Source organism: Anguilla anguilla, chromosome 4 (assembly GCF_013347855.1).
Source record: "Anguilla anguilla isolate fAngAng1 chromosome 4, fAngAng1.pri, whole genome shotgun sequence".
In the NCBI taxonomy this organism is placed as follows: domain Eukaryota; kingdom Metazoa; phylum Chordata; class Actinopteri; order Anguilliformes; family Anguillidae; genus Anguilla; species Anguilla anguilla.
Window position 1 is genome coordinate 66570314 of NC_049204.1, and position 17689 is coordinate 66588002.

Genomic DNA, 17689 nt, shown 5'->3' on the forward strand with positions numbered 1-17689 from the left:
ATGAGCTGAATGGTCTGATCACGAAAAATACTTATGTTCTTCAGAAATTCATTTATAGCATTCAAAACACAACTTTTAATAAATATGATTAAATTGCATGAAATATCAGGGAGAGAAATAAGTGAATTTAAAATTTATAAAACATAGTATATTAAAGGACGAGATTTAAAGAGAAAAAAATCTAATGGAGCATCTCATATATTTCTGACCTCTTCTCAAAGCACCTTTAATACAAGGCTCTCTGCCACCATCTGGTGGTGAGGACTGAACGTGCACCTTCTCATTCAGCTCTTTCACTTCTGACCGATTATATCTCTGGTCCCAGTCCTGACCAATCCCATTTCAGGAGACCAGCCCTGATCAATCAGTGCATGAAGGCCTCTGGTCTCCATGGAAACCGGTGTCCTGGAAACCCTCCCAAAGAAAAACTGCTGAATGCAGATGATCATTTTTATTAATTTTATTCTTTTTATTAATCAATTCCCAATTTCCCAGCATCATTACATAATCAATCCAAAAAGAAGCAGCAGACAGAATTATAAAACACCTTGAACTGAATCTTGGCTGTGACAGCAAACTAAAATAAGATAGTCACCGTAAACGTGATGAGAGTGCAAGCAAACCCCAGAACAGATGGGCTGAGTGAATGTGGTCTGGATTCCATTTTTATTTCAACCAGTTACTCTCTTAAAGTTCAATATTTCATTTAATTGAACTCATTTTCTGTCTCACTCCCTGCCTCAACCCAGATCACACAGTTTTACAGAGGATCCAACACCATAAACCCTAAACCCAGGATAGAGGGACTGAGTGAATGTGGTCTGGACTCTGTGCAGGAGGGTCATTGTGTCAGAGACGCTGTAGAAGGACAGAGTTCCTGCCCCGTGATCCAGGTACACTCCTATTCTGGGGAATAGGAGTGTACCTGGATGGATTTCAGTGCGCTCATTATTGTGCCAGAAAGTGTAACCAAAGTCATTACGGCGCACACCCCAGGACTTGTTATTATATCCCAGAGCACATTCATTTCCGTCTCCTTTCCTCCTGATCTCTTTATATGACACTGCTATATAAACCACACGCCCACTCCACTCAGCCTCCCAGTAACAGCATCCAGACAGACCCTCTCTGCACAGCACTTGGGCCCAGCACTCAAATCTCTCTGGATGAATAGGATATGAATGGATCTCTTCCACACGGGTCACCTCTCTGTTCCCCTTAGACAGACGGAGGCATTGATGTGCTGTGTTGGGGTCCAGTGTGAGCTGACAGGAATCTATTGGAGGAGAAGAGATCAGTGAAGACATGAAAATTTCAATTGTTTGTGTGTTACTACTTCAAGCAGAGTGTGTTTGTCAATTATTGTGACACATTTAATGATTCATTAATGCAGAAATCTAGGTAATTCCAAAGGCAACTGTATCTTATTCCAGGTACTTTCCCTTCAGTTATGTATTCCTCCAATGTATTCAATTTTCAATCACTATTATACCAATATTAATTATTGAGTTTTTGTGGTTGTTGTGTTGGCAGTGATCACGTATTGTACCAGGAAACCAGCGCGAGAACAATACCATCAAAAATGAAATTCACAACTTTCTGTGAATATCGCATAACTAAAATGTTTTTTCTTTAAATTACATATAGAGCTTGAATTGTGTGGCCCATGGATGGTTGTGGCCCTAAATGACAGCATAGAGCATTTATGCCCCCAGCCAGCTCTGACTGCAGGACATGTATTATCATATCTGATCCATATGTTTAATACCAGGAGGGCTGCAGCTGAATTAACAGGGATCTGATGGAGGAGAAGATGTAGGAGATCCCTAAAGCAAGTCCGTTATGGATATTAAGAATCATAGAAATAATCTTTTTCCTTCATATTACCTATATTCATTCTTTAATTTAGGTTGAATTACAGACTCACATTGTAAGAAGTCCTCTCTGGTCTTGGGCTCTAGAATATTGACTTCTTTCGCTGTAAGGGGAGATCACAACAAAGTTGAGCCCCTAAAGCTTACCTTGTTTCATTATTTCCTGGAGAAACTGAAAGCCATCCAGAATGCAGTGTCAGAATCAGACTCAGTTATTTATCATCCTAATACTGAGTAAAGATGCGATGAGAGGAGACAAGATGGTATCATCTTGACCTTCATGTTACAGTACAAGCCCAGATCTTTACCCATTACACACTGTCGCCTCGTTCCCTTTCATAAAGTCATACTTTGTTCCTTGAAGTTCAAACAAAGCTTTTGATTTAATATATTTTGGGTTCTCCCCTAGCCAGAAAGACTGCCCCCGGTAAAATGGCTAAGCACACTTTCTGCAGCAGAGTGTGCCTACAAACCTTTTCCAGAAACTTTGATCAACTCTTCCAGCTGCTCTTTCAGTTCAGAGACAGATTTCCTCATAGCCTCGAAAGAGTGTGGACTGACAGTGATGCTGGGCAAGTCTCCAGGTCCAGGAAGGGCACAGAGAGGCTGACAGCTCTGCAGACAGACAGACAGGAAAACAGACATTCAGACAGGGAGAGAAACATACAGGCACACAGACATACAGAAAACAGTCTCAATAAAAGATTTCTGCATAGATTTGAGGGGCAAATCATTGTAAATGAGGATCACACCTCACCATCTATGTGCAGTGTACATAGGCCAGATTGTCAGAGAGCCAGTGATGTTACCTGGAGGAACTGGATGTGATCCTCTGTGTGTGAAAGCTGTTGCACCTCAGCATCTCTCCTCCTCATCTCAGCAATCTCCTTCGCCAGTCGCTCCATGAGTCTTTCAGCCCGACTCACTTCAGCCTTCTCCTGATCTCTGATCAGCTCTTTCACCTCAGAGCGCCTTCTTTCAATGGAGCGGATCAGCTCAGTAAAGATCCTCTCGCTGTCCTCCACTGCTGCCTGTGCAGAGCGCTGTTAGTAGACACAGAGAGAGGAGGGATGTACATTTTAACCAGGCCTTTCACTCAGCTCTTACTGGGACCCCAGACAGCCTGTTCCCCACAGTGTGGCTCAGTGGGATTGAGCCCCACAGGGCTAGAAAGTGGCTCAACGCTGGGCTCCTCACTGGCTGACTGGAGGAGAGCCCTGACTGAGCCCTGAAATGGCTCTTCCAGCAGCCAGCTGCTGTCTTCTCCTCTGGTCAGTACCCACCTTGAGTGACTGCACAGTCTGTCTCAGATCCTGCAGCTTCTTCTCTCTCTCCTGGATTCTCTGCTGGAATTCTCTCTGTGTCGCCCCCAGCTGCTTCTGCAGATTATTTATTTTCCCAGTTATATATCTTATCATATAACAAGGCTGAATGTTTCAACTACATTTTCACATTCTAAATTAAAACGAATACTTGTACATGTTTGATGTGCAGTGGTTTAAGGTTTCATTTTATGCATTTTTCTCCACAGCAGAGATTCTGCCGGCCAGAGGGAAATACTTTTGGGGTTCTGACATTAGGGGACAAATACAATTATAGTGGACAAACCAATTAAATTGCTTCTAAAGTGCACTGGCAGTTCAACAGTGTGACTTTTTCACTTTTGAAGTCAGAAAATATTGTGCTAATTTACGGGAAGCAGCTAATTTTAAAATTTATATTAAAGCAAACAGCTGTTATTTTCTGGAATATTGAAAACTGCAGGCTAAAAAATGTCAATCCTTACCTGTTTCTCAGTCCTTTCTGCTGCAGCTGAGACTGTATCATGGCCTCTGTGTTCATCCATCACACACTGATAACAGATACACTGCTGATCAGTACGACAGTAAACCTCCAGCAGTTTGTCATGATGACAGCAGATCTTCTCCTGCAGGTTTCCAATAGCTTTGACCAGTTTGTGCTTCTTTAACGCAGGAAATTCATAGTGAGGCTGGAGGTGAGTTTCGCAGTAAGAGGCCAGACACATCAGACAGGACTTGACGGCTTTGCACTTTCTCCCAGTGCAGAAATCACACGCCACGTCTCCAGGTCCAGCGTAACAGTGAGCAGGAGGAGCAGTTTGGAATCCTGTCTTCTTCAGGTTCTCCACCACTTCAGCCAACATGATGTTTCTGCCCAGAACAGGCCTTGGAGTGAAGGTCTGTCTGCACTGGGGACAGCTGTAGACACCAGTATTATCATCCTGATCCCAGTAGCCCTTAATACAGCCCAAACAGAAACTGTGTCCACAGGGAATAGTCACCGGATCCGTCAGCAGATCCAGACAGATTGGACAGCTGAACTGGTCCTGATCCAGTAAACCTCCACCTTCAGCCATTTTACTGCTCACACTGACAGAGACAGAGTTAAGTTTTGTTTCTCTGAAACTGTATGACATAAATAATAAGAATGACATCCTGGTTCTGCCCACAGCTGCAGGAGGTGTGGTGTTGGACTGAGACCAGACTGAGCAGAGAAGGCTGAACAGAGAGTGCAGATTCCTGAGGAAATATTTATCTTAGTGGTCAAAGGGTTTATTTATATAATGACCATGTCTGTATTGTGATCAGTAAAGGCCTGTATACTCATACATGGGATGTACTACAGGTGCATCTGATCTGAGTACCCCAGTCGCAAATGCACACATAATACATGTAATATGAGCACACAGGTTTTTATCTGCTGAAAGTTGACCTAATTATGAATAGAAACACTAAATATTATACAGAAATTAAATGGCCCAGTGGTCTCAGTTGCATGTGCAATAGGAAGTAGTTCCAGCCCAAAATAAGTTTAAATGTGATTTTTGAAGAATAATAATGTTTTGGAGTTACTTGACCTTTATTTTCTTCCTTAGACCTCACCAACTCACAAATGCCCCTCTGACAGTTATCCTTTTATTTAATACATTACTCCGTACAGAAAAACTTACTGAAAAGTGTTGAACCATTCCAGTTACACACCAGATGACACCCTTGCGGAAAAGTGACTCTTCTGGTTTTCAGACAGAGAGCGAGAGAGAGAGAGCGAGAGAGAGAGAGAGAGATATAAAACAAACAAACAAATAAAAATCTTTACCATGCTCCCTTGTGAGTTCTGGGTAAAAATAATTAACTGAAGTAACACACGGCAGCAAGCTTTTCAGCTTTGAGCTTTTCAGCTTTTCAGCTTTTCAGTTTTTCCGTCTTTTCAGCTGTTCAGTCTTTTCAGCTTTTCAGTTTCCCAGCCCTGTTTGTTTTATCTCACTCACGTCTCTCTCTCTCTCTCTCTCTCTCTCGGTGAGCGAGTCCACATCTCTGGACTTAAGGAGGAAAAAGATTTCTGAGACACCTGTAAGTCTTGTGACACCTGTGCGTTCTGTATACATTCAGGATGCTGAGGTGGAGGTTGTGACGTCCTGTAAGTTTTTTGGGTGTGCACACTGATAACAAGCTGGACCGGATTGTTAAAACAAAACCAGTCAAAGCGGACAGTATTTTACAGAGAAACAGGGATCATATGCAGCAAATTGCCTTTGATGTATTAATCAGAGTGTCTTTTCTAATCTTTTAGATAGGATTTCATGTATTTATTTATTTACTATTATCGCCATTCTCTGGCTGTGTTAAACTGTCTGTTTCTGTCACTGTTTAGCGATTGGTTTTTTTTTTTTTTTTTTGCTTTGTTTTTTGTAATGCTCCTGGGTGACACCCAGATTTCTCCTTATGGGGAGTACTTCTCTTCTATTCTATAACCTGGTCACTGTAATTTAAAAACATTCAAGAATAGGGCTAAAACATGCATTAAAATTATTTGAATTTGAATTAATCTTTATTTTTGAATCTTATTAGTCTTATGTAATAAAATTAAAAAAATAAGAAGAAACCTGATCCTGGAGATGTCTAACATCCTGGAAGTTTTAACTCCAACCCTAACAGAGCACACCTCATTCAACAGCGAGAGATCTCACTGAGCTGCTGACTAGTAGAACCAGGTGTGCCAAATTAGGGTTGAAATGAAAACCTACAGGACCGTAGATCTGCAGGAGTTGGGTTTGACCAGCTCTCCTCTACACTGTCAGCGCTGTCACCGATTCTGGCAGGTATTTCAGAGAGAGTTCTATCAGCAGAACAGAGAGGGGTCACAGGTGGAAAAGGTAATGTTCACATTAATGACAGGATTCAATTTTTTTCCACACAGAGATGTAAATCTGTGGAACACTTTGCCAGCTTATGCAGTAGAGACAGAGACTCTGGGAGTTCAGATCCAGGCTTGAGGCAGTGTTGGAAGCTCTCTAGTTTGCAGGTAAATGATCAGACTGGATGAGCTGAATGGTCTGATCATTAAAAATTCTTATGTTCTTCAAAATTCATCTATAGCATTCAAAACACAACTTTTAATAAACATGATTAAATTGCATGAAATATCAGGGAGAGAAATAAGTGTATTTAAAATTTATAAAACAGTCTATTAAAGGACGAGATTTAAAGAGAAAAAAATCTAATGGAGCATCTCATATATTTCTGACCTCTTCTCAAAGCACCTTTAATACAAGGCTCTCTGGCATCACCTTGTGGTGAAGACTGAATGTGCACCTTCTCCTCCACCTCATTCAATTCTGTCCGGTCTCATTCAATTCCACCTCATTCAATCTCTGGTCCCAGTCCTGATCAAAATCATTTCAGGACACCAGCCCAGACCAATCAGTGCATGCAGGCCTCTGGTCTCATGAGAACCGGTGTCCTGGAAACCCTCCAAAAGAAAAACTGCAGAATGCAGATGATCATTTTTATTAATTTTATTATTTTTATTAATCAATTCCCAATTTCCCAGCATTATCACATAATCAATCCAAAAAGAAACAGCAGACAGAATTATAAAACACCTTGAACTGAATCTTGGCCGTGACAGCAAACTAAAATAAGATAGTCACCGTAAACGTGATGACAGCGCAAGCAAACCCCAGAACAGATGGGCTGAGTGAATGTGGTCTGGATTCCACTTTTTACTTTTATCCAGTTAATCTTTTAAAGTTCAATATTTCATTTAATTGAACTCATTTTCTGTCTCACTCCCTGTCTCAACCCAGATCACACTGACTGAGGACCCCTGCTTCACAGGGCCTCTCCACCAGGGGGCCAACCTCGGGCCCCAGGAAGGAGGAGTTTCTTTCTCTCTCTCGCCTGTGATGTCACTGCCTCCATAGGGGGTTCCAAAAGTGACATCTCTTTTTGTTTAGGCGTTTTTTCAAGTGAAACCACTGTCTTTGACAGGTGTTTTTGTTTTGTAGTGGGATCACTGTTCTTCATCTTCGTCTGGCTATTTATAGATGAACTTGATTATTAATAATGATTAATACTGATTATTTTTCCAGATTATTCAGTAGGTTTTTGGTCATTATCTGTTATTATTAATCTGTTTCTAATTGTTTCATGGTGAAAATGTCATTATTTGAAAATTAGCCATTTGATATTTGTTAAACAAAATATCTAATAGTTACACAGTTGATATAGTAGGGTTTTAAATTCTGAAATAAAAAATGCTTTTTGTATTGTAGCACTATGAGGAAATTCTCTCTGAATTTGTTCTCTGGAACAATGTGAGGGAGCTAACTGAGAAATGCACATCTTTGACTGTTTAAAACATGTTTAAAGATGAATGTTTCTTCTTTCCTTTTGATCTTTCATGTATCTTATATAGAAATAAATAAGTAAATAAATAATTAATCAATGAAATGAATAAATAAAGCACTGAACTATTTGTTTGTAGAAAGAAATTGCTCTCTTTAGGTTGTCAACCTCCAGATGCCATGTTCTTCTTTTTATTTCCTTATTTGCTCCACAAGAGTTTTTATCGCGAATAATAATCTGATAATTAAACTAGAAGTGTCCTTTTCAATTGTCTGGATCCACTATTTTATAGTAATTTCTTGATCTGGATTTTCATTTTATTTGTGTATTCATAACTATTCATTTGAAAATGAATAACTCACAGAGAAATCAAGAGAACAGCAATAACTGCTGTTATCTCTGTTTTCTGTTGCTCTTAAATCTTCTCCAGACTGACTGCAGGTGAATGGCCAGCAAACCCAATGCTCTGTGAAAAGAGTATTTTCTGACTGAATTCTCACTGAATGCTTCTACATGCCAATCAAACAAATATGCTCAGTGTGCCCCCCCAAGTCAGATTTTTAAAAATGACATTAAATATGGTGGAAGTTGACAGGTGGCATTTTCTGTCGTCTTTTCCCGGAGCACATGATAATGACTGTAAACACATTCCATTCGTTCCTCTCTGTGTCTTACGGGAAACACCAGCCACCCAAGTACCCCCCCCCACCCCGCCCCCAACCCCCCCCACCACCCCGCCCCCCCCTCCAAGGCAAAGCACACCTCTTCTCTTGTACTTCCTGCCCACACTTCTGAAACAGGGTCAGATTACATGCCAACGCACCAATGAGCAGGAAGGTCTGAGAGACGGGTTTGTGTTTCTTGATCTGCTCTCTGTGGCGAAGCAAACAAACCTTTTTAATCCAACCCTTTCACCTGAGTACAAAATCACTCTTATGAAACAGTGCACTCAGGGGGAGTGGACAGTGTGTAAATGATTTTCATAAGGGTCACACACCATTTGCATCTTTCCTATTGGAATTCCTCTCCACATGAAGTCCCTCCTCCTCTTCCCTGCTAACCTGCAGTCTCGCTGTGGGAGGACTGGGTGAGAGAGGGGGTACAGGGACAATCGGAGGCAGAAGCTCTGCTGCACCTGTGGCAGGCGCCCCTTCCTGCTCAACGGGAGGATCATATTACTGCGTTTCCCCAGGCAACAGGTATCTGAGGCCAGCGGGGAGTCCAGAAGCCTAAACCCCCAATCCTGCCGTTGAACGTGACTCACCCAGCCCCACCTGGCTTAAACACATTTACCTGTGTTTGCTCACTCTGTCCCTCCCAGGTGCACAGCACAGTGTCACACTCATCAAACCTGTTCCTCCTCATTCTGCTGGATCTGACCGCGGGATTTAGACACAACAGGGTTTTGCCTCCTCCCAAAGAGAGCACTGAGCGGAGGCCGTATCAGCGAAGCGAATCCAGCGCAGCAGACTTCTACTTTATCACATCTGCACTCTCATTCAAAATCAGCTGATTTAAAAACAGAAAAATCTTTTAGGCAGAGTCAAGTGTCCACGGACCGACGGGGGCAACAGAAGAAAACAAATGGCGACGGACTCGTCGCTACTGAGAAACGATGGTGAGTCTTGAAGTTTTCACCTGGTGGGAATGGCTGTGAAATGGCAGAAAACATTTATTCTCCTTTTAATAATTACAGCAGTTATATACATATCACCTGTCCCTGCCTGTTTGTCATCCAGTGAAATGGGTCTGTTCCACCTGCATGTTGTTCAAATTAGCAATAGATACCGCAATGTAAAAAGGCACTGTGTTTTTTCAGTGAAGTATTGCAGTATTTACTGTATAAAAAGCACTGTTTTTTTACAGTGAAGAACTGTTGTATATGGTTGTATATTTGACAAATTATCAACAAGCAAAGGTGTTTTCAGATTGGTGTTTTCAAGCAAGGGTGTTTCTCTTACTGTTCTACACTGCCATAGTACCATAAGTACAAATTTATTTATGAAAATGATGTGTTATTGGGTCTCATTTTGGTTATTGTGATTACCAGTACAAAAACTTTAGGTTAGTGTGATTACCTGTACTGAAACCTTCTATTTGTGTGATTACCTGTACAGAAACCTTTGGTCAGTGTGGTTACCTCTACTGAAACCTTCAGTTTGTGTGATTACCTGTACAGAAACCTTTGGCTAGTGTGATTATACTAGATCTTTGTGCAGAATGTTTCCACACTGGAAAACATCACGCATGAAAAAAGGGCTTGTTTCTACACAGCGATTCGGTGTGTTGCTTTTACATGTTGAGCTCATGTGTCAATGATCTACTTCAGAAGTCGCACATTAATTAGCACAATGGGAAAAACAAGTCTCTGTGGTTCCGTGCGTAACCACTTCCCACAAACATTCCAGTTGCACTCACGTTTACTTTGAAGTGAAGCACTTCTAGAGTGAAACTCTAAGAGATCAGAAAATTTTGTGCTCCTCATACACAATACTTTGCAGGATCCAACTTCTTAGCCTTCACAAATTTTTGGCTAGCAAATAATCATAGTTTCTCAGGTGTGATTTCATGACTACTGTTATTTTTGTTTTTGTTTTTTAAATTTTGTTTTGGTTATAGAACGTGACGTGCATGAGCGGGACAGGATATGGCGGCCGTACAGCCCTTGCTTGCTAAAAAGATTGTTTGAATTGTGCAGACGTTGTTCACAGATTGTTTTGAATTGTGCAGACATTGTTCAGAGATTGGGGGAAATCCTGGACTTGTAAGCAGCATTTGCATTGAATGCATCTGCATGCTTGTAATCAGAAACCCAGTCTATTGTAACTTTATATGAGAGCTTTGGATTTCTTCAGTACACATACAACCAAACGAATCAGTCAAATGACCTCCAGAAAAACATTACACATTGCTGTGGAGGTAATCTATTGCAATGATCAAAAATAAGAATATTCATCATGGAATATGAGGAAGTCATCAAGGAAGGGGTGTGGCCTGAAACGGCTCTGCATACTTACAGTAAACAACAAGGAACAGGGAAGAAAATATCTTGGGTCGTTGTAATTCATCGTAATCTTCTTGTTTCTGATTGGTGGGGAAGTACTGTGGGCTGTGCCTAATTTTCGAGACACAGTTCTGTGACCACATCGGTTCTAAAAAGCGTCTTTTTTGGTATTATGCTTCGTGTCTTCTATTTTAGTTTTTCACCTCAAAGCTGAAGTTTCTGCTCTTCCTAAATATGTACAGTATTCCAATATTTTATCTCCAAGAGTGAGCATGAGTCTGCATCCCCGAGGCCTTGTTCTTTTAACCGTGTGAAATGTGAGATCACAAAAATGTTATGAAATATGTGATTAGAACTGAACATTCTAATGCTGATGTAACGACCACTTCTGGTAATTGAGAGCAATGGAGCTCTGGAACACTGGCTTCTGAATTCCAAATAAACATTCCAAAAAAACTACTCTATAAAAGGTTAAAAATTACACTTCTTCTCATGTCCTGCCAGGGTCCAGTTCTGATAACATTTCTCAAACAATGCCAGGCTCTGCTGCAGCTTTTGTTCTGTGGGTGGTTGCAGAACAATAAGCAGCATTTGTCATGAAGGGTGAACCCTAGGATAAAGGTTGCTCCAATATCATAGCCAATTTAGGTAGCAGTTTAGCAGTTTTGTGTTCCAGCATTTAGCGCTAAATGGTTCTCGATTCTCTGTTTGCACTCTGCAGAGAGTAAAGAGCTGAGGATTGTTCTGCTGGGAGGAAGATGGGGTGGGAAGAGTTCAGCAGGAAACACCATCCTGGGAGAAGAGAGGTTCGAATCCGGAAGACAAAGAACAGCAAAGAGCGACGACCGGCATGCAACAGTGGCTGGCAGGAAGCTGATCCTGGTTGATACGCCCGGGTGGAAAGGTCATTTATCTCTCAGGGAAACCACAGAGGCGGACAGACGAGAGATCAAGCAAAGTGTGTGCAAGTGCCCTCCCGGACCCCACGCCTTCCTCCTGGTCGTTCCTGTGGATTCAGCCTTCACCGAGGAACACAGGAGATCGCTGGTGGACCACCTGACGCTCCTGGGCGACAAAGTCTGGAAATACTCTATGGTGCTGTTCACCTGCGGTGACTGGCTGAGAGAAAAAAGCATCGAGGAGCACATAGAGACAGAAGGAGATGCTCTGCAATGGCTGACAGATAAATGCAGAAATAGATTTCATATTCTCAACAACAAGAACAGGGAAGATCCCACTCAGGTCTCACAGCTGCTGGACAAGATTGAGGAGATGGTGGCAGAAAACAATGGCGGCCATTTTGAAGTTGATGAAAGCACTCGTCAAATGATCCTGACGAAGAAGATGGAGGTGGAAGCAAAGGCAACAGAAAGGAAGATGCAGACAGACAAACGCAGAGAGGAGCTGAGTAGACTCCTCCAGGGTAAGGTCACTTCCACATGACTCAGATGCAGAGCAAATGGCTCCAAAATTACTGCAAAAAATAGTTGACTTTATATGTAAATGACTCTAAATATTAGCTTCTCAGAATATGCCCTTTAAAACATTGCCATCAAAAGTTCTTAATCTTGTGCTCTTGTGCCTTCTCTCAGCTGTCTCTATAGTTGTCATTTTTCAGTTTTCTTTCTTTCAGGGGCAGAGCAGCCCACAGAACTCAGGGTGGTTCTGCTGGGGAGCAGAAACGCTGGAAAGAGCGCGTCGGGGAACACAATCCTGGGCAGCGAGGAGTTTGACATTAAGAAAGGGACCTCGAAGTCTGTGGTGAAACGCGCTTGTGTGGCAGGGACGCCCATAACCATAGTCGACACTCCCGGCTGGTGGCAAGGTTTCTCTGTCCGCGACACTACCAAGCAGGGGAAACAGGAACTGACACGCAGTACGTCTCTGTGTCCGCCGGGACCCCATGTCTTCCTGCTGGTCATCGACACGGATGTGGCCTTCACCGAGAGGCAAAGAGAAGCTGTGGAGGAACACCTTCAGCTCATCAGTGGGCGTGCCTGGAAACGCACCATGATTTTATTCTCCAGAGCTGATTGGCTCGGAGCCAAGTCCATCGAGCAGCACATAGAGGAGGAAGGGAAGGCTCTTCAGTGGCTGGTGGAGAAGTGTGGGAACAAGTACCACGCCCTCGACAACAAGAACAAGGACAACAAGGCTCAGGTGGCAGAGCTGCTGCAGAAGATGAAGGAGGTGGTGGCGGGAAATGGCGGGAGCTTCCATGAGGTGGATGGGAGAGCCCTGCAGTCCATCGAGGAGGACAGGAAGGCCGTGGAGGAGAAAGCCAAGCGGAGGATGACAAAAGCCAAGGAACAGAGGAAGAGATTCCAAGGTGAGTTCATTTTCAATGTCATGACTGCACGTGGTCAAGGTAAGAGTGGAACGTAGTTGCAGAACTGTAATATGATCTTGAACTTTCATATCCTGAAAGTAAATTGTAAAGAGCTGACTTTGATGGGTTCTCACTTAAAAGAACTCCCCTCAGCTGTGGTGAAACTCTATATGGTGGTGAGGATAAGCAATGACTGTCTGTTTCATGTTGATTGACATTGTAGGGACAAACATCCATCTTCCTGAGATGAAGGTGGTCCTGATGGGGCAGAAATCATCGGGGAAGAACGCGGTGGGGACCACCATCCTGGACCGGAATGCGTTCCCCAGCTGCGAAACCGCGTGTTGTGAGATAGAAGAGGGCGTGGTTTTTGGGAGACGGCTCACAGTTGTGAACACCCCAGGCTGGTGGGATAATTCGGCAAGGTGCACCTTGGAGCAGGACAAAGAGATCATGAGGGGACTGTCTCTGTGCCTCCCAGGGCCCCATACTGTCCTCCTGGTCATCCCTGTAGACGTGGCCTACAGAGAGAGACACAGGAGGGCGCTGGAGGACCACCTGTGCTGTCTCGGTGAGGGCGTCTGGAGACACACCATCGTGCTGTTCACCTACGGGGACAGACTGGGAGAGACGAGCATGGAGCAGCACATAGAGAGGGAGGGCTGGCCCCTCCAGTGGGTGGTGGAGAAATGCGGGAACAGGTACCAGCTCTTCAACAACAAGAACAGGGGCGATGGCGCTCAGGTGGCAGAGCTGCTGGAGAAGATGGAGGAGATGGTGGCGGGAAATGATGGGGAGCAGTTCTCTCCTGACATGAGTCAGGTCTACCGCGAGGTGGAGAACGAGCTGAAGAGGAAGGTGGCTGAGGAAATGAAAGTATGCTATGTGGAGGAAATGAACTGGAGGGAAAAAGAACTGAAAGAACAATTTGAGGAGGAATGGAGGAGGAGAGAGAAAGAACTCTTTGAGAAGTTTGGAGACTCATCAGTGAAAGGCAAACAGCCAGCTAAATTAAAAATCAAGCCTTTGACTGCTCTGCCCTGTGAGTACACTGATAACATTGTAAAATTGTGTGTACACTACACTACTTTTCATCTAATTTATTCTCTCTTCAAGAGCACCCATTAAAAATGTCACTCACTTCAATCAGTTCCCCAGGCACCCACCCCACCTGATTTGGCTCTTGATTTGCCTAATTTTAAGGTCATGAAAATAAATGGCTTTTATTTATCAATACATTTTAATGCATTGATGAAAATAAAAATCCAGATCAATACTCAATCATAAGCTCTGCATAATTAAGTGATAGCTCCACTGAAACAAAAACAAAAATTAACAGTCTGAGAGCCGCTGACGTAGTCAGAGCACCCCAGGGTGGAACTTAAATAGGCTTCTCTGAAATTTCTGTCTGTAGATTTGACATAATGGAACCTAACTATTCTAGAATAGAACACAAGGCAACTATTGGTTGATTTATACAGGAAGTTACACGGCATACTCCTACTCTCAGGCAGTTCCTTAAAGTCAGACCTGGAGGATCTGTCAGATTGAATAGTAAATGCATTAATGTTGTGTTTTACAGCAAAGGAAAGAAAAATTCGGAAGGAACAGAGAAAGAATGAGGAGAAGACAAGTCAAGACAACTACCCGCAAAAACGTGAGTCATATCACTCATCAGCTGTGTTAGGACTCCATCTGCATAGTCTACCTGTAGCTCATCAGCTGTGTGAGACCTTCATCTGCATGGTCTACCTGTAGCTCATCAGCTGTGTTAGGCCACCATCTGCATGGTCTACCTGTATGTGCTACATCTGGAGCAGAGTGTTGGCGGAATGTTAGAACTGGGATTGATACAGTCACTCCCCTAGCATTCCAAGTCTGTCTCATTGTGGGCATCAGCAGGTTATTTCAGTTAGGTGCATGTTAATCCTGTGGAAACGCACGTATAGATGCCTGTGCTGACTCAACCTGTTGCTGTGTGATTGGACAGTGAGCGAAGGGATGGTCTCTCAGAGTCGAGGCTGGAAACTCCGTTTCTGGATGAGGAACAGCCTTGAGTTTGGCCCACCCAGCAGTAAGTGATGCTTACTGATGTGTTAGTGATGTACATTCACATTATAGTTTTGCAGAAACGCATGTGTAGCTGCCAGTCATAACCAAGCCTGTTGCTGTGTGGTTTCACAGTGAGTGAAGGGATGGATTCTCAGAATAGCAGCTCGAACCTGCATTTCCGGAGGAGAAACAGCCTTGAGTTTGGCCCACCCAGCAGTAAGTGATGCATCAGAAGCATCCCCCATCTGCACACACATCAGCCTACATATACAATATTCCACATACGGTACATACATTCCGTATAGCCCATTAATATTCCATAGAGCCTACTTATATTCTTCTGTGTGTTTCATTGATCTACATCTGACAGAGTTTACGTTCAATAATTTCAGCCCAAAACAGGTTTTATTCTGGGTACATCCCGCACCAGGGATCTACACCTAACGTAAAAATCAGGCTAATGATATCAAAATGTTTTCATTCTGGCAAACTGAAATCACACGTCTCAGACACATGCCCTCATCAATGAACATGTTACTCACACACACACGCACGCACGCACACACACACACACACACAAAGTACATTTAGAGAAGAACTTCCATAAGTAGGCTACACTTTAAAAAAAATACTCAGTAAAACTTCAAAATCAAAGGTAACTGATGTAGTCCTTATTGTGAGTCGTTGAAATATTTTCTTCCCAAAAATCAGTAAAGATTTTTGTGTGTCTGTATCATTCATTAATTCCTCAGTAAATGCAATCAATTATTAATCTCCACCATTTAACTGCAATAAACACACACTGAATATCCTATTTTTGGTGAAGTTGTGCACATTCACATTATAGTTTTGCAGACACACATGTGCAGCTGTCAGTCATAACTGAGCCTGTTGCTGTGTGGTTTGACAGTAGGTGGCAGCACTGAGCAGATGTGGACAGAGAGCACTACAGGCCCGCAGGAAGCCCTGAGGAAGAGACGCCAGTCTTGGTCGCCCTCCACCTTCTCAACCGCCTCGACTGGACAAGATTCCGGAATTACTTCCCGCTTGGGTTCCCTTCGGTCCTTAACCATCTCGGAGTACCCGGCCGAGAGCGACGCAGCACTTCCTCCCGGCACAGGAAGCCGGTAGCAGAGGCAGAACACTAGGGACTCACTTTTCTCAGAAGGGGGCAGTCAGCTGGGATGGTGTTTCTCAATCAGTCCCGGTGTCCTAGCCTTTAGATAGCCTGGGGGGCTAGCTTAGCTTGCCAGCCATCAGGATGGGTAGGAGAACCCTGCAGTGGACCTTGGTGCCCTGATGGAAACCATGGGGCTGTGTAGCTAATCCACTGCAGAGGGGGCTGTTTAGGTCACCATGTGTGGGGTGGCCATTTGTAAAATTTGAACAAGACACAAGGTATCAACATTCTCTAATGTTTATAAAACAACCATGTGATCTTTAATGACTCAATGTGTCAGGACTCTTAAAACGTTGAACCTATTTCTTCACAATCTCACCTAGAAGGCTGGACCTTCTACAGCACAGTGTCCCCATCACTACCTTTGGACAGTGGGTTTCCTGCATGATTCGGTGTGTAGACTGCCCCCTGCTGGCTCAATCACCAGCAGCAGGGGTGTACTGTAAATAGGGGCACCGTCAGGGATTTTGGCGGTGTCCCTGTTTACAGGGGTTTTAAAATGAAGAAAAATTCATTAGTTCATTCCGGACTAGAGTCCTGTAAAAGTTTTCTGTTCAAACGTAAAGTAGCAGGTGTTCTCCATATCCCATATTCTTTTTGCAAAAAAAGAGTGAGAAAAAATGTCTACCCCAATGTTTTCTACAGTAAAATGTTCAGCGTCCACTCTGGACCAAATGTTATCAGTTAGAGTTTAATTAACACTGTTTTTGTTGAATTAACACTTGTCATTTAACTGTGTTGAGTACCTGTAACTCTTACTGATACACACTCAAATACAAATAAACATTACTACATTAATATTTATCAGGTTTACACTTCTCATTTTACTGTGTAGTTTTCTCCAGTTTCTGAACAGCTGATATAATATTATGGGCACAGACTACAACAACAGACACAGGAAGTGAGCTATCTGCAGAGTGCACCATTCAAATATAAACAGGAAGTCAGACAAACTCATACTGCCCCCGGGCACCTGGCTCTCCCCTCCCTGTGATGGCCTGACTCCACAATCCTACTGACTCCCCAATGCAGGAGCAACCTGCCCCCCTCAGTCCTACTGACTCCCCAATGCAGGAGCAACCTGCCCCCCTCAGTCCTACTGACTCCCCAATGCAGGAACGACCCGCCCCCCTCAGTCAGGAAAGCAGATCCCCTCCCTACCTTCCAGAATAACCTGAAGACCAATTTCCTCAGAAAACATACCCCCCCCACTTATCCACCCTGATTCCCATCCCCCTCTTCCACATTTCCCCCTCTATCTACCCTATGTGCCCACATTATTCCAGCTTCATTACGGTCTTCATTACGGCTCACTGTTTCTGCAGGCTAACATTAGCACAGCAAACAGCCCTCAATCCTTTAATCCATTAGCCATCAACTGCCACTTGTTTGAGTGTTTTATGACTGCCTCATACTGTTGTGTTTTTAAATAGCTAAACTGCTGCGTTTACACTGCCCCATTCATATATGTGCACCGGACCTCGTTCTGGCCAATCACATCTCAGGACCCCCCACCCCGACCAATCCCACCGCAGCTCCCCAGCCCTGGCCAATCACATCTCAGGACCCCCCACCCCGACCAATCCCACCGCAGCTCCCCAG

General features: G+C 43.5%; 3 protein-coding genes across 6 annotated transcripts in view; 2 read left to right on the forward strand and 1 right to left on the reverse strand.

Moving 5' to 3' along the window:
- The window catches only part of LOC118225953 (tripartite motif-containing protein 16-like), a 972804-nt gene that overhangs the window by 315792 nt on the left and 639323 nt on the right, over positions 1-17689 (forward strand). The gene's annotated exons all lie outside the window — the stretch shown is intronic.
- LOC118225968 (tripartite motif-containing protein 16-like) lies at positions 445-4314 on the reverse strand. 2 transcript variants are annotated; one of them, XM_035415133.1, is made up of 6 exons: positions 3661-4313; positions 3158-3253; positions 2684-2917; positions 2348-2489; positions 1928-1978; positions 445-1276 (listed from the first exon to the last, which is right to left on the reverse strand). In XM_035415133.1, exons 1-6 carry the CDS (start codon positions 4309-4311, stop codon positions 741-743), a joined length of 1710 nt encoding a protein of 569 aa, XP_035271024.1. In that variant the 5' UTR covers positions 4312-4313; the 3' UTR covers positions 445-740. The 2 variants fall into 2 exon arrangements, with proteins under 2 accessions (XP_035271024.1, XP_035271025.1); XM_035415134.1 differs by lacking the exon at positions 1928-1978 and having other exon boundaries at positions 3661-4314.
- LOC118225938 (GTPase IMAP family member 8-like) lies at positions 8523-16851 on the forward strand. Of its 3 annotated transcripts, XM_035415068.1 has the most exons (9): positions 8524-8721; positions 8844-9140; positions 11248-11949; positions 12160-12855; positions 13079-13897; positions 14438-14512; positions 14846-14929; positions 15040-15123; positions 15818-16851. In XM_035415068.1, exons 2-9 carry the CDS (start codon positions 9107-9109, stop codon positions 16036-16038), a joined length of 2715 nt encoding a protein of 904 aa, XP_035270959.1. In that variant the 5' UTR covers positions 8524-8721; positions 8844-9106; the 3' UTR covers positions 16039-16851. The 3 variants fall into 3 exon arrangements, with proteins under 3 accessions (XP_035270961.1, XP_035270959.1, XP_035270960.1); XM_035415070.1 differs by lacking the exon at positions 15040-15123 and having other exon boundaries at positions 8523-8721; XM_035415069.1 differs by having other exon boundaries at positions 8524-9140.

Coding starts and splice junctions, on each gene's coding strand:
- LOC118225968 (XM_035415133.1), bottom strand. CDS start 4,311: ATGTCATACAGTTTCAGAGAAACAAAACTTAACTCTGTCTCTGTCAGT. Junction 2,918..3,157: donor AGACTGTGCAGTCACTCAAG/GTGGGTACTGAC, acceptor GTCTACTAACAG/CGCTCTGCACAGGCAGCAGT. Junction 1,277..1,927: donor CAGAGAGGACTTCTTACAAT/GTGAGTCTGTAA, acceptor CTCCTCCAATAG/ATTCCTGTCAGCTCACACTG.
- LOC118225938 (XM_035415069.1), top strand. CDS start 9,107: ATGGCGACGGACTCGTCGCTACTGAGAAACGATG. Junction 9,141..11,247: donor GTCGCTACTGAGAAACGATG/GTGAGTCTTGAA, acceptor TGCACTCTGCAG/AGAGTAAAGAGCTGAGGATT. Junction 13,898..14,437: donor GCCTTTGACTGCTCTGCCCT/GTGAGTACACTG, acceptor TGTGTTTTACAG/CAAAGGAAAGAAAAATTCGG.